The sequence below is a fragment of the Plutella xylostella genome, chromosome 22 (assembly GCF_932276165.1).
Source record: "Plutella xylostella chromosome 22, ilPluXylo3.1, whole genome shotgun sequence".
In the NCBI taxonomy this organism is placed as follows: Eukaryota; Metazoa; Arthropoda; class Insecta; order Lepidoptera; family Plutellidae; genus Plutella; species Plutella xylostella.
Window position 1 is genome coordinate 4,529,561 of NC_064002.1, and position 16,474 is coordinate 4,546,034.

The 16,474-nt window shown below is 39.1% G+C and overlaps 1 protein-coding gene across 14 annotated transcripts in view; it reads left to right on the forward strand.

Moving 5' to 3' along the window:
- LOC105394091 (polypyrimidine tract-binding protein 1) overlaps positions 1 to 16,474 on the forward strand; it is a 331,428-nt gene that overhangs the window by 305,341 nt on the left and 9,613 nt on the right. For all 14 annotated transcript variants that reach the window (XM_038105572.2, XM_038105575.2, XM_038105578.2 and 11 more), the window contains 3 exons: positions 769 to 895; positions 6,720 to 6,778; positions 15,784 to 15,943. In XM_038105572.2, the coding sequence (XP_037961500.2) occupies positions 769 to 895; positions 6,720 to 6,778; positions 15,784 to 15,943 (346 nt within the window). The remainder of the gene's footprint in view (positions 1 to 768; positions 896 to 6,719; positions 6,779 to 15,783; positions 15,944 to 16,474) is intronic.

A 16,474-nucleotide genomic window follows, 5' to 3' on the forward strand; every position in this document is an offset into this window, starting at 1 on the left:
AGATTAGGTAAATACACAGATTGTTACTTTACAGATTTTAATGTTGCTCTAAGTTCGTAGGCGTGATGATATGTTCATATAAATAATAAATAACATGTTATTTGAAAATTATACTTTATCTACGGCTACATATTATGTATACTGCGAGTACAAACTAAACCAAAAGTAAGCCAAAAGTTTGCCCACGTCATTGTAAGACTGTTGCGGTTGCTTGTCATCAATAAATTATTTCCAAGAAAACAGGACACCAAGTGCAGGAAAATAAAATCGAGTGACAAAGTCGTAAGGCGCTATGACTGCGCCGTGCTGGCATCAAATAAAAGTCTTTGGATGCCGGCGAGAAACAGTCTAGCGTCGCATCGCAGTAGCAACCATCTTTTGAATTAGTTATCAACTATACAAAACCTAATCATATAGGTAGTAGGGTACTTGTATTCGACCGAAATTTGACGTCCATAGCATAGAACACAAGCAACATTATTTAAATAAGAAGCTCAAAGTTGACCCTGCACGGGCGTTACAAGTTTAATACCAAAACAACACAGCGAAACGTTCCCCGCTCATAAATTATAATACCTCGGTCGGACCGCTCCGCTTTAACTGAACATTTCAAACAGATTACAGACGCCACCTTAAGTAGAAGTTCCACGTGTGTGCCGACCCTTAATTATGAAATTCATAGCTTTATGTAATGATTGAATTTGGTAGCAAGAAGCATTACAAATAATGTCAGTTTGATCCATGTTTCATGTTTTTGTGTTTATACAGGGTGGTCCAAACACAGTCCTGCGGGTGATCATTGAACACATGCTGTACCCCATCGTGCTAGACGTCCTCTACTCAATCTTCCAGCGATACGGGAAAGTTCTCAAGATCGTCACATTTACCAAAAATAGTAAGTAGCAATCAAAATTTTAACTCTGACATGAAGCTTTATAATCATTTATGCAAACTTTCATAACAAATTCAAAATTAAATTTCATGTCGACGCGATGTGTTATAGTGATAGATTTACTAAACAAAACAGAGCCCAAAATCCAAGGGCGCAATCCGTTTAAAATTTAAACCGTACCCCTCATGCATATCCTAAATAAATCCGGTACGCAGGAGGCTGTACGTAGGTACATATTTGATAAGCTCTCTCCGACCCGGCGCGGCGCGGCGGTTACTCCACGCTAATTATTGTTCAGGTATACTTGTACAATCAGGTGGGCCCGGTCAATGACCCTACCGAGGATTCAAGTGCCCGATTGTTCACAAACACTGTCCGATGGCCATTAATTATTAAATTTTCAGAGCATTCCGCTTCATAACGGTTACTATGTGATCAAAATGGCCTCCAACGAATAATGCCCAACTTGATTAGAATGCATTCGGTAAAGTGAAAGTGCTGTAAGATAAATCAGGTAAAACTGCATTTAAAAAAGGCAATTGGACATTAGTAAAACGGGGTCAGGTCTAATTTGACTTTTTAAAAGATGGATTGTCTATGGTCTGGCTCGGGTTGTGTGTTATTCCGTTCGGAATCTCAGCTCGTAAGTTATCGATATCGCGTCGTGCACCTCTCTCTGCTAATGTAGCATTTCCAATTTCCGAGCGTGCCTCTCTGTAATCGAGTCTTGCCTGTGTTCCAATACAACCTGCTTTGTTGTTTCGGCGTTAGGCAACGAAAAAGCTAGTTCTTTGTTCTACTTTTGAACCTTGCGAGGGATTAGTAAATGTAGGCTTTAAAAACACCCATTTTTATTTAGTCTATTCCGAATAATGCCTAGTGTATGTAAGTAAAGTATACTATAATAGGTATACGTGAGTTTTTTGTTGTCATACTTAACTACCAACTTGTTTAACTACGTAATTAATTATTTTGTCTGATTGATTACTTTCATGAAAACCCTTAAGTGATCAGGGGAAAATTAAATGAAAATGTACATCTAATGCTTACAAAATAAATATTATTATAAGTATTTAAATGAACCTCATCAATACGATTACCTAGTCTCGGTACCTCCTTCATTTTATGTACTGAACTAGTTATTTGTAGCAATAACCAAAAATACAACGTGAATAGTGAAGCTCGTCAGTCATAGAATGGCATACGAGAGGGCTTTAAAACCGCAATGAATCTATCGGAAGCTCCTCAAACATCCTCGACGCCGCATTCGAGCCCCAATCCCAGTCGGCGCAGAACGCAGATCCGAAACGTATAAATTCTTACTTCAATTATCCTGTCTCGTAGCGCCCACCAAACAAACCACATATTTGGTGCCTAAAACACATTCTGAATGTACCTCGAACAAACTTTTTTCTGCACCAAAGACTCTTTAAAGTGCCTGCTGTAAAGGGTTGTACCAGTATTCTAATTTCGACTCTACATCCGAGTACTTTCCACAAACATCCTTTGAAGAGATTCATTATGGTTACCGCTATTAAATATTTACTCCTCGATTATTTGTGGTTCGTTCGTAAAAGTTGTCAGCCGTTATCAAACGGGGAACTGCAAACAAAAATACCGCTTCCACATTTTACCGGATTTAATATTTTGTCCATATCCATATTTACACAGTCAACACTCCGTCGCAAAGTTACCCTTCACTCGTGTTTGTTTATTCCTAAATACTTCTGTCGAATATGTAGGTACTTACTTATTTCGTCGATAAAATGTTCCTTCGTATCAGAGTGATAATGAGAATCAATATAGCGAAGAAATGATTTGGTCCACGCGAGGGTTGGAGGGTAACATAATGGCGTTTCTGTGTGTTCTTTGAGGCCGGCCGATGACGGGGGTTGCCCATCAAGCGAGCGCCTAATCCTCCAACAAATCTCAATGAAGAGCGCGTAGTCTCCTTAATCCCTCCCCCCGCGCCGCTCGCCGCGTCCCCCCCTCCACACGCGATTGGCTTTATTAAGGTGTAGACCGCTACAATTATTATGCGACCCCTGTTTGCGGTAGGTATCGTGCCAATGTCACTAACCATACCTTAATTAACTGTTACTTTACCCCCAAATCTTTTATTCCTCTATTCGACAGCACAATATACGTAGTAGTGAAAATATTATGCAGGTAACATATTATTAACACATAGTATTCCCAGTAAAGCCGGGTTATAAAATAGTTTGACTTTATAGCTGCATGCAGCTTCATTGCGAAACAATCTCCCATTCGGAGGGATTCCCGGTGGCGCCTCACAAATCCTGCCATTCCGACTCCGTTTCAGGACCTATATATTCATTTATTCTATGGCGTCGTCAACTATAAACTATGACACAAAAAACGGCATTCGGAAGGTAAGCACAGAGACATTCCGAGTGTTTTAGCAAGAACGCTAAATGCGCGTGACAGCGGCAATGAAAGGGGGCATTAATTGCGAACGACGTATTCAAGTGAGTCAGAGCTCGGAGGTAGACGCGATTTATTCAGATTATACATTAATCGCCCGTCGTCCGCCGGACTTAGTCGCAACATCGCTTAATATTTACATAGCGGAAGCAACCTCTTTGCTACGGGGCGGAACGTGGATTACGAAATTTTAATTCAAACCACAACTTCCATCTTGCTTTCATTCAGAGATTGACGTTTAAATATTCTATTAAATTAAGTGATTGCGCTGTCTGCCTGAATTTTTGATGAACGGGTTGATTGATTTAGATCATTTGAATTTCTTCCGCTAAATCGAAGTTTATGAAGTTTGTTTAATTTGAATTTTGTATGAGTTGCGAGAAGAGTAAACAAAAGTTACATTGACTTTGGCAAATGCAATATTTAAGTTACTCTTGCATATTTTACACAATTCAATTATTTTAAAAGACATTTGTAAGATTTAAGCTTAAGACATTTGTAAAATTATCGATCTATTCATAGATAGTAGATTAGGATTAAGTACCAAGGTACCTAACTACCCAATCGCCTAGGATAGTTATACTGTTTGTCGTACCTTCTATTTTTTATAATATATCGTCAGCCCTATGACTGCTATCAAATCCATATATTTTATTTGTAAAATATTTATTTTACTATACTCCACTTTGTTACTATTGTTACTTAAACATATCAAAAATGACACATCTATTCTATTCTATTCTATTCTATTCTATTCTCTGTGGGGGTGTAAGTACCTGCACCTGGCTCTCTCGAATGGAACCGTTGTGCATATCCCCAAGGTCTAAACTGCCTTCCTAAGCTTGGACCATTTCCCACCACGCTGGTCCACTGCGGGTTGGTGGGTTCACATTATCTAGATGTGCTAAATCTAGATATGCAGGTTTCCTCACGATGTTTTCCTTCACCGTAAGAGCGATGGTATACATTGTACTTAAATTCAGAAAAGAACTCATTGGTACATGTCAGCGCCAGGATTCGAACCCGCATCTCTGGCGTGAGAAGCGGGCGCTTACCCGACTGAGCTACCACCGCTCTGTGATGACAACTAAATATGGTCTGTCTGAAATGACACATAAATATGGTTTTACTGACAAGTTGTTAATTTTTTTTATTTCATAGGAAGATATTGTTTGTGTGTTCCTAGAACATACCCGTAGATTGGCTTTAATATGGTGGACGCGATCACAAGTTGTAGGTAACCACCGACCGCTTCTCATGTCAAACCTACTTCGGCAGTGAGACTCGAACCCTCGTCCACCCTCGGCCTAATCTTGAGACCATTGCTTCAGAATCAATCACACCATCATATCGCGAACTCTCTTACACCCAGCATTTTGCTAGAAACACAAAGCAAGACAGCAACATCCAGAGCCCGCAGTTTAGGTCTACTGCGATTGGTGATCGGGTAACTCAATTCTGTGGGTAATAAATGTACAATCGTAGTTCGAGCTGTTTCAATCACCATAAATAATAAATAGTTGTTAACAGAAGTCAGGTGATACTCTGAACTACTAGTTTCTGGCAGTCATTTCCTCTAGTAACTTCGGTAGTGAAACTTTACAATAAATCATCCTGAAATGAAGATAAATCTTGACTTAGGTGATTTTAGTAGTAGTTACTTTTATAAGTACCTACAACTAAATTAAGTACACCGACATATTTATATATTTTATTAGTGAGTTGTACAAAAGAAAACATACATAGTTTTGTTAAAAGCATGAGGTTCAAACGAGGATCCGTCATCCCTGTAAAGCTACCCATGAAAAGAATAAGGAAAATATTGTAACTATGTCCCGGAGGGGAAAACTTCATATATCTACCTACTTACACGTTTTATACACAACAAATCCTCACTCATAGACAAACTAAAGAAAATCCTTTGATGGATAAAACTCCTCACATATCACTTGCTAAGCATACTTTATACATCCACTTTACCCAGAATCCTTTAGAAGCACAAAACTCTTCGCCACCAATTAGCATTTGAAATGAAAACACGTAAGTATTTTATAAGGCCCCTCAGCGTGCTTATTTTCAACTGAGTTTTACACAAATTAAAGGGGATTTATTCGGATCTAATGCCGTATTTCTAAGAGGTACGGGCGTAATTCAGAAAAACTATCTCGGGTTAGGCTCTTATATATTCTAGTTTAGCACTCCCAAATGGCAGACCCAAAAGATATTTGTTCTTAAGGACCGTTTAACTATGTATGAAGGAGACGTCGCGTAACTTTTAATTTGGTCTGGCATTTCTGTTTTGTTTATGTCGAAGTACGGTGAGCTTCAAAAGCGGTTAGGTATACAGATCAAAGTTTTTAAAACAATGCTGCACTTGAACATGTGAAAGTTAATTTTTTATCAATTATATTAGAGGTATTTTGTATTAAGATATATATATGTATATTATGTACTTATCACAAAATTTATAACGTTTCATAGACCGTCGATTATATAATGTAAAAAAATATCACGAGTGAGATGTGGGTTGAGTCTTCATAACAACTTTTGGAAATCACTATACCTACCTAAACCAACAGCTCCATATATTTTAACATTTTCATAGGGTTCAACAGTGAAATACAATAAATATAAATACCTTACTGAATAAGTCGATAACCAAGTAAATACGTAGGTAATGCGAATAGTGACCGCGGCTAACAGAACAATATTGGTTAATGTTGCCAGCTCAGGTGCGCGTCGGCTGGCGTCGGAAAAATGTGAATTTATGTGCTCGCCCAGCGGACGGCAATGATCGCATGGCTCACGCCTTAAATTAGAGGGTTTAGGGCTTATCCGCCCGCAGTAAATACACTTGACGACGAACTACCGCCGGCTCTTGGGAACCGGCGTATTTACCCCTCGTTCCCTCTGTTGTTTATAGCTGTTTTCACAGAATTGCCTAATTTAATGTTCCGGCGGACGCCTTTTCAGTAATTCAGTGCTATTATAAACTGCTCGTTTCTTGATATCTCCACGTACGACCGCATCAAAGTTGCCGCAACAACCGGGTATTGAGTTCACGGAAGTGGCAATAATTTAACTGTCTTCAAAGTAGGTAGGATACTGTGGAGTTTGGTGTTGTGAGCCGTCGCTAAGTGTTGCCGGCGCAGCGCACCTGGGTCGCGGCTGCCGCGTCGCGTCCCACGTTGGGCGCCAATTTCTACTTAAACTCCGCACCCTCTACGTGATGTTTGACAGGGATTCGGGGTTAAGTGCACCACTCGTGCTGGCGATAACACGACAATGTTCCGCTTTGTCACGTTTTCACAAACACTATAGACATTACGAAGTACCTACTTTAAATTTTCCCCAAAACTAATTGAAACTTTTTCGCCCCCAGATTCATTCCAAGCCCTCATCCAGTATCCAGACACAGTATCAGCGCAAACGGCGAAAACGGTAAGTAATAAAAACTTTCAGTTTTAGAATAGCGAAGCCATAAACAAAGTTCGTATTGCTGCGCGTCTCATTCGCTTTAATGACATACGTTCGAACTATTTAGAAATAAACTCTTTCCGCTGCACCGGGTAAACTTTAAAACAATAAAACATGTAATTACAGCAGCTTGCGCCGCTCAACTTAAAATTCCATAAATTACTTAACTAAAAGGCAGTTCATGATGCTTGACCGTGTTATTTTCAGCACTAAAAGCTATTCTTCAGTCAAGCAATGATTAAAAGTTAACGCAAGCTAGTTGTCGTTGTGACCTGGTTCAGACAGCTCATGTTGTAGTTGAATATTGTTGTTGTTTTTTTTCTAATATAATGTAGCTAGTTATTAACAATGGTATCGGTAAACAAGGCGCGACAATGGCCCTCGCCCCACCAAGTGGGACATCATTTTTCTCCGTCCAACTTTTCCCATTCGCTATTCATTTGCGTTAGAAGTTGGTCGTCCCGCCGCGAACTGCAGCGACTGTTTTAACTTTATTTCTGATGCAGCGTTCAGGGCAAATTAAATTTCGTTTTGCGGCTTCCGCAAACTCACTTTAGGAGTATAATTATTGAGTTTTTGTTTTTTCGTGCCCCGCTTGTTATGAATCGCGGCAGCTAACTTTGTTGTCGACCATTGATTTTAAAAATTATGCCACTATTGTTTCGTTTATATTCTAAAGATCAAGAAGGTATGGCTTTTGGTCTATGTTTTACGAAGCACAATAAAAGGACATAACCTATAAAGGAAACCAAATAAATTATCCGATGTGGTGTAATCCACATTAGGTTCCCTCGGTTGCACAATTTTCGTGCAAAAACTTTTCTCGACATAAGACTACATATACCGATATGAAAATTCTGAATTTCCATCAATTTATACAGATTGAAATAGGCACTTACATATTTCAATTAATTTCATTGCACTCTAATGGGCGCCTGCCGCTATCAAAGAGCTATACAACCATTCCACAATAATCTGGGTAACTCGTCGCGCACAATTCACTGATGAAATGTACAATAGCTATTCGCAATCCACTTTGACAAGGTACTTTCGGGTCTCACATAGAGCTTAATGCTCTGTATGAATGAGAGAAGCCATTGCAAATATTTAGCGAGAATGCGCATCAGAGTGTATGTCCTATGTCATATAATATACGGTTGCCAACTTTAATGAGTGTCCTCACTATCCGTGTTCATTTCAAAAATTTGTTAAAACATATTTTTACTCTCAATATTTTTAGCGGCTTTACATTTAAGTGATACTTAGGTAAACGAAATAGGCGCTATAAGTACAAGTGTGTTCGACAGCCACTGACACATCAATCCAGATATAGAAGTCTACTCCCGCAGCATTCCAATCTTTAATATTTCTTCATTCTGTCTTCACATCGACTTAGATTCGCGCTTGTCAGTACTTATAAAGCGGTTAATCTTACCAAGATTGAGATAAATATATATTACGGTTCCAGAAATCGTAGTAATGCCCAACTAATAATCTCATACACTGAAGCCGCCTTGGAATTGGCGTCGTTATAAATTTATTTTATTTTACAATAATACGGGAATTTATTAGGTATGATAACCGGAATAATCTCCCCGGATCTTTTCGTTAACTACATAACTATTTAAGTTTACGACAAAAATTTGAGGTATTTGAGGCAAAATCTGTCACCGCTTTTTCGTGATTTTTAACCAAATATATGAATGAATATTAGGTACAGGTATGTTTCTAAACATTTCTCTATGCTTGAATGTACTATGATCCCCAATTTTAAGCTATATAAATCAACAGCGGGATTCATTTCTTGGTTTAATTGATACATTCGTTAACAAACCAATAAATTCCATTCTGAATAGCCGATATAAGTTAGATTTATTTATTTAATACATATGTGTATAGGTAAATCGCATTCATTTTTTGCATTTGAGAAATCAACTCATCACCATAATACTAACTTAACACTCAGATGGCTTAAGCACAGCTACAATAAGAGCTTCAGACCGCAATCTCAAGAGAAATAAGTAATTGCAGCGTTTCATAACTCCGACAATTGGCACTTGGTGCTGCAATATTCCTAGAGAGGAAATAATAATGTACCTAAGTACTAATTAGTTAAAAGCAGAGGCAAGTAAAACCAACCAATTAGCTGCACGAAACTTGGCTGCACTTAGGGCGGGTGCACACCGGCCAATATGTCTTACAACCTTCCCTTTTCAGGGAAACTTCTGTAGTTTCTACACTTCAGTAACACGGCCATATGTAACGTTTTGTCTGTAGTTTTCATTGTTCGAAACCTTTTTTGTTTTTAGGTTAGTTAGTTTCAACCAATAAATTATTTTAAAATCTTAAAATCCACAGATACAACATAGTCAATCATATTTTAAGCCGTTTAATAAGGCTATATTTGTGAGTTATTGTAACAGCCGCCTTAAGTTTGTATTGGGAATTGATGCTCTCCCAGTGTTCGCATCAGTGACACTGTAGGGAAGTACCCGGCTGCTGCTTAGGTAGTGCTTGCCATTTCTAAGAGCAATGCGAAAATACAAGTTTCAATAGATTTAGGTACTGCAATTTGTGTTAGTTTGAGCTTTTTGAATATCCTATACTATATAATATACCTTTAAGTATGTATATTATATAGTATTTTTCTACTGAATTATTTTTTGTTTAGTTTGTGGAATAATAAGTGTTCATGTTTTAACATCGTGATGTCTACCTATTAGGTACTCGTCTGTCTATCCATTTAATCAAGGTTCAATGTAATTAATTCCACAGAAAATAATCATTTGGATGGGTAAAACATCGGTACCTAATATGGTAAAAATCACGCTGTATGTATACGAGTATAGTAAAATACTTGTAAAAACCTATACTCAAATCAAATAGTTAATGCAAATAATAAGAATCTAGTTCACGTCTAGAAATTCTGTTGACTTTACGAGTAACATAATACAGTAATAAGGCATTATCAGTGCTACAAGTTAGTGCCCTCCGGATAATACGAGCTGAGATGCAACTGCGTGGGTACAACTCGCGCTCCTATAAACATGACTTAACGAGCACACAATGTTGCTCCTTATTTACTACCTAGCTCCTACATGTCAACGGAGACGACAAGAAAACTTCTATTTCTACTCGCACATAAATAAAGCTAACTGCGTACTAACAGATAAGTCTACTCAGATGAAAGATTAAATTCAGATTCAAATCCCCGACAATTTCATATCTTCCCAAAGATTAATATCTTTAAACCGTCCTCGGAAATGTAAGCCTGTAACGTTTCGTCGTCGCGTATTAAAAAATCCTCTCACCTGCCTACACGTCCGTAAAGCCGAGCGTCTTGCTACCAGCAGCCGTAACGTTTCCGAAACGAAATTAAAACGGCCCACCGCAACCTAAGTGGGACCGGAGTAAGCGGTACAAAGTGAAGTCGGATAGTGCTTCAGGCACAAAGGGCACAGTTGGATGCGGGGAAATCCCCGATCCGCGGCTCTATGATCCTTGACATAAATCTCTAACCTCACCATCAAATCTTTTCAGAGGGCGGCTTACGCGAGCCATGAAATGTACCGCGCTCCTAATGCGCCGACGAGCGGCTCCAACTCGCTCTTGCTGCTGCGAACAATCACAGAACACACTTTAATATGCACAGTGTTAACCTTCATGATTACTTCGTGACGGGATTTCATTCTAGCGCTAACTTTCATAATATTTGATCTTCTTTGAAAGTTCGTTACCACTTTATGTTTGCTGAAAGTTCATTGCTTTCTAGCAATATTTACTTGAGAACATGATTCAGGATACCTACATATATCGAAAACGAAAGCTTTTTGTTAGTTCTGTGGTAGGTATTTAAATAAGTAAATAAGGTATGTTTAACAGAATACCTACTCTTTAGAGAATAAGATAAACTACGTTTTGATACAAGCAAAATTTCTTCTATTTTGGGTTTGGCAGCACAAAGTTTCTTTTCAGTTTTTAATGTTGACATAAATATTATATGCACACAAGACGGTGACAGTGTAGAGCAAAGTGCAATTTCAAAATGTAAAGACAAGCCGCGCCTTCAGTCTACAACTATCTTGGATTTCAAATAGAAAAATCGGAGAATATTTTTTGTTCTCTGTCGTTGTATCCTGTTGCATATTTCGATTTAGAATATGCTCACGTAGGTACTCACTGACTTTTGAAGTTTTGTCACCTTTATAAATTTGAAATGGTATTGTAGAATAAAGATTTGTTTTCCTCTCTTGTATTCAATAGCAGAATTCATACCTATTGCGTTTGAATATCTCTATACATATACATGTATATATCTCAAACGTAGCTGAATAATTATATATGTGGGAACCTCTATTTGTTAATATTCGTGGAATACGAGTTATACTTGCAAATGACATGGACGTAAATTTAATGATCATTCATTATTTAGCTTTCCATCATACCTACGAGTATATAGCTATATGTACCTGCTCACATTATATAGAGCCTGCGTCCATCGTCCGTCTCGCCCGCACAGAGCAACGATGATCGATGGCGGTTGCTGAAAGCCTCAAAGTACGCAGGTTAATTTGAAAATGTCATCCCAGATTAACTTGGGGCTTTGTCGTCTGATATTGATTGATAAATGCACGCTACGGTGGCATCATTCCGAGAGTGCCTGAGTTCGTTCCGTTTGTCGTAGGCTCAGATTGTAGATCTATATTTGACTCTATTTTAAAAATCAATTACGCATTTGCTACATAGATATGTAAGTAATAACACCACCATCAACTCCACTTGGTGAAACAACAAACATGGAAATGCGATACAGTGTGAACGGGCGCGTCCAAGTCTGTATTATTCAGATTGTCGCACCGGATCCATTGCTGTGGACAGCGCCCGGTCTCTATCGTCACAATTTATCGAAGCTTTCGACTAACATAACCGTTGCGCCTGCAAGCGTCGGGAGCCGTTTAAAATTGCACGTGGCACCGCGTTGTTTGAGCCGGTCGGAACTGTGGGCTGTGTCAACAGTCGCGCTAGGTGCGCCCGATCCCGATCTTGAACCACTCCGCCTCTGCTTCACACGATTTAGCACTCTTATTTTAAACGGTTGTTTACTCGCTGCAGTCATTTCGGGTTTGGTTACACATTGAAAATGTACCTTTCAACTAGTAGCTTCGCTTGCTTTGACTGAAAGCTCAAAACACGCACACGCTAGTTCTTTAATCAGGCGGTCGGTGCGCACGATTGATCAATAGAAAACTTTAATAAGTTGGCATTATGTTTCATAATACATTACCCTCCTTTAAAAATACATATAAGTACTTAGTCTTAAAATCACTATTGTAATAAGTATAAAAAAACATTGAAGGCTCATTTTTATATTGTTAGGTAAGTAATTAAGGTAATTTAACATTATTTTGCACATATAGGTAGGTATTGAATTCGGTTGAATGTACTACACAGGTTTAGGTAAGTAGGTAGGTAAGCGAAGCACGGGACGTGTCTGCTCGCCGGAGTTGCCCGGCGCAGCACGAGCTAACTCAGTGCCGTGTTGGACATTGTTTAACATTTGTTTGTTAGGTTTTCAGGATCGTTTGCCGAGCGTAAGTGTGGACGTATAGACACAGGACACACTGCATCTGTTACGGCAGCTGCTGTTTGCTATGTCAATTTTGTTTAGAATTTTGCGTGGATTGGCCAAAAGTAGTCAAAAAGATCCTTTCGAAATATTTTTTTCTATTCTGCCAGGTCTCGATCAAGTACCTACACAGTTTGGTTTATATAGCGAGAAACAGATAGCACCCGCGGCGCGCAATCAAGGCTGACATAACAATGTAAACATCAATTAGTTAGCCTGAAAATCGGGCGTGGTTTTTGAACTATCTCAGCCTGAGCACACTATCTGTCGTCCACAATTAGGGGTAACCTCGGGTATTAATTACATTGTCTAATGGCGCGCAAGGTTCGTAGGTACCGCCGAGGATCCGTTCCGATTGTTTACACACCTTCATTTATTGTGATGGTTTTCCTGTTTGTTTTGTACAGATTTCCGATGAATTGATTAAATACAATAACTATTAAAAGGTTTCATTTGTTAATGATATTTATTGTGTCTATTTATCAAGCCATTTTTCTTTGGAAGAAAATCATGAATTTGGAAAGGAACATAACCTTTTGTTTTAAATTAATGAAGTGGCGTCAGTCAGCAGTGTGGCTACTAAATCTATGAATGGCAGCTACCTAAAGTCCATTTAACCCTTCAGATACCTGCAAATTAAATTTGTCGCTAACGTTAATGTTCGTGTAATAGAACCTCTTGCTCATATGAGACAAAAAGAATAATACTTAGATGTAACATCTGAGGCAACGTGTTTCAGCTTTACCTGCACGTTTGTGTAAGCACACGAGCGACAACTTAAGTAAACATTCATTAGTATTTACGGTACAGCCAACGCCATTCAAGATATGCAAAAACTATATAACAGTTGCATTGCGGTAATCCTTGCAGCGGAGCAGAAGTCCTGAGCGACGTACCTATAAATATTAAACGAGCGCTCAACAAAAACGGTTAAAATCTCGGCGGCGCGGAAAAACCGTTGAAATTAGCAGCGCGGTAGGGGGCGGATTAGGGTGGACCTCACTTAATCCTTCAGTAAGAAGGCTTTGCTTAAATGAGTTCTAACGAGCTTGAGATAAAACAATTAGCAGGAGCGTGATTAAGAGATATCGCGGACACTTGTTACACTGGCAGTGTTGAGCTCTTCTGTTTGCCCACCTCGGCGATCCGCAAACGGTCTTACATCTGCCACTAAGCCAACCAGCTATCTCCAATATCGAACCTAATTGCCCAAACCTATACCGATAAGTCAATACCAATTTCAATATTACCATTCACTGTTTATATCTCCTTTTCCGTCTCTCCAAATTCTTCTTTTACGCTGTAAAAGACCCAATATCAAATCGGGCGTGGCGTTTGTCATTTTATCACCTTGTCAGTCCTCCTAATATTTTTTTTACCTCAATTACGACTCCTCCCGCGTTCGCAAATAATCGTTTCAGAAGATTAAATGAAATTCTCGCGAATACTGATACCTACCGGCACTTCCGACCGGCGGCGCGGCACAATAAAACGAAGCCAGGCAGGATGCTCGTCCGTTTTCAAATATTTTACTGTAATTTGTTAAATTTCTCGATAAAATGAATTCGGTATGCAGAATAATAAATATTCAGAAATACCGGCTACCACGAGTGGGGTGAACTTTATGACAGAGACGTCGACGCACCCCGTTATTTTTAAGTTTATCTGGAATTTAATAAAATTATAAAAGAGGCTTGTAAAGGGCATTGCATGCCAGCTATTAGGGTTGCTCTATCCTATTACATATACTTATACTTATTACTTAAGTACAAAGTAGGCACAATTTATTTGAATGATAACTTGTTCAGGTACATATAGCTAATTAATAAAATTTCAATTCCCTTGTGTTTACATACGAAAGAGACTTTTCAATTTCACGCAGGCTCAATATCTAATTACAGATGGCGATGTATTTCCCCCGGTTCCTTGCGTGCCTTCACAATTTTCATATAAGTTGAGCTCTAAACGAGCCAATCTATTCACGTCTACACATCAGGGGTCGCATTTGCATATAGAGAAGAAATTTATTAAATCTACAACCAATATCGCAGCGTTCCGATATCGTACTCCGCTTTTTACTTCTGCATTTTGTCAGCCATTACCTTTGATCGCATCCTGTGAGGGGGTAAACAGCCGATAAATATCAACCCTTGCTTTCTTTGTTGATTGATTGAAATCGATTTTTTTATCCTTTCGGTAACGGTATATAGGTTAATGATTACAGTTCATTAGCATTTAGAATATATTTACTTATAAGAGTACTTATTTCAAATTAAATTTACAGTTTACTAAAAGTTTCGGGATTCAGTGAGTGTTTCCTATGTTCCTAACACACATTACATAACAAATAAAAAAAAACATTACTTACAAAGGTACTACTTACCTGTTTGCTTAAATGTAAAGTATACAAAAAACAACGGAACTACGGATTTATTAAGATGTCATTCAAATTGAAAATTAAATGGAAAGGTATCATTTTGTATATTTTCTCAATAACATTTAGCTAATTAATGCCCAGATATTTTAATGACTGCTGGGGTACGGGTCTACTTCGAAAGAAGGAAAGGTTTTAGGCCTAGTCCACCAGCACGCTAGCCTAGTGCGGGTTGGTGGATCCTTTCTGTTGATAAGTATTTGTACGTATAGGTGTGGAGGTGTACTGTAACAAGTTTATGTGCCGATATAGGTACTAGGTTTAATATACCATTGAACCAAAAGAATATTGCACCGAAAACCCACCAGGTATTCCATTGTTCGCGGCGGTTTTAATACCCTATAACCCAAATAATGAGGTCGTGACCAAACGGTTCCGCGGCGCGCACTAAACATTTATTTGTTGGAGCTGCAGCGGCCCGATACCCGCGCCGCATCGCCAACTCTGATATAAAAGAGAATTAATTAAAATGCAACAGCACTCAAGCCATTCTCTCAGAGTTTTATGCTCTTACCATCGCCAGAGGTTAACCGTTAGTTTTTTATTAAAAATATGTTTTCCTAGCAGGAGCGGGATCGGTCGGAATTTTCAGTCACGTTTTTTACTTTGTTTGGGGATTAGTTTTCAATGGGTTTTTTTCTCCTTACACACCTAATTTCCCTTTTGTAGCTCTCTGACAAATTAGCTTTCCGAGTATTGTGTCGCATCGTTATCACGTTAAAATTACCAGTGATAGAAATTTATAAACAACCTGCCATAGACGATTCTGGTTTGTGTTCGGAAAGTCCCGTATCTATTAGTACCTGTATTTTTATACTGAAATCATTTCCATAAGTACCATGGTGTCATATTAGTGCTCCGCCAAATCTCTCAAATAAAAATAGAATAAAAAATGCGTTTTGTCCACAGGCGCTGGACGGCCAAAACATCTACAACGGCTGCTGCACGCTCCGCATCGACTACTCCAAGATGACTTGCCTCAACGTGAAGTACAACAACGACAAGTCGCGCGACTACACCAACCCCACCCTGCCGTCCGGCGACGGCGACGCCCACCAGCTGTTGACGAGTGAGTTGATGACGTCACACGCTCGGGCCCGCCTCGCGCACGCCCTCGCCACCAGGATGAGTTAGTCCCTTGTAATCCGCGGCAGCACCGGCGCTTCCACCGCTATCCTGTCCGCACGTTTGGAGGCTGATGACGTCACGTTTTGCCCAATCACGCACAGTTGCTCCCGAGCTCGTAGCGGGACTGTGGCAGGCTCAGAGTGAATACCTTCGTGGTTACAATTGATGCCAGTTCTAGCTGCTGTCAAAGTGTGATGGAACTTTAAATGTGGCTATTGGTCAGCCTCATTCCTAAAAGTAAAAAGGTTTGCTAAGATTCACTGTTAACATGCTAGTCAGTTAAAAGTATTAGATTACCTAAGTTAATGTAAAATGTGCCTGTCTTCGATTAAAGTTACAATTACAACCTTGTAAAGCAAAACCAAGGAGCAAATTGTGTCCAGTGATTGTAAATAACCTAAGCGTGTCATCGGTCTGCAACTAACGCAAACTCACTTCTTGCCGTAGATAGTTTTCGTCTTCAGAACACAAC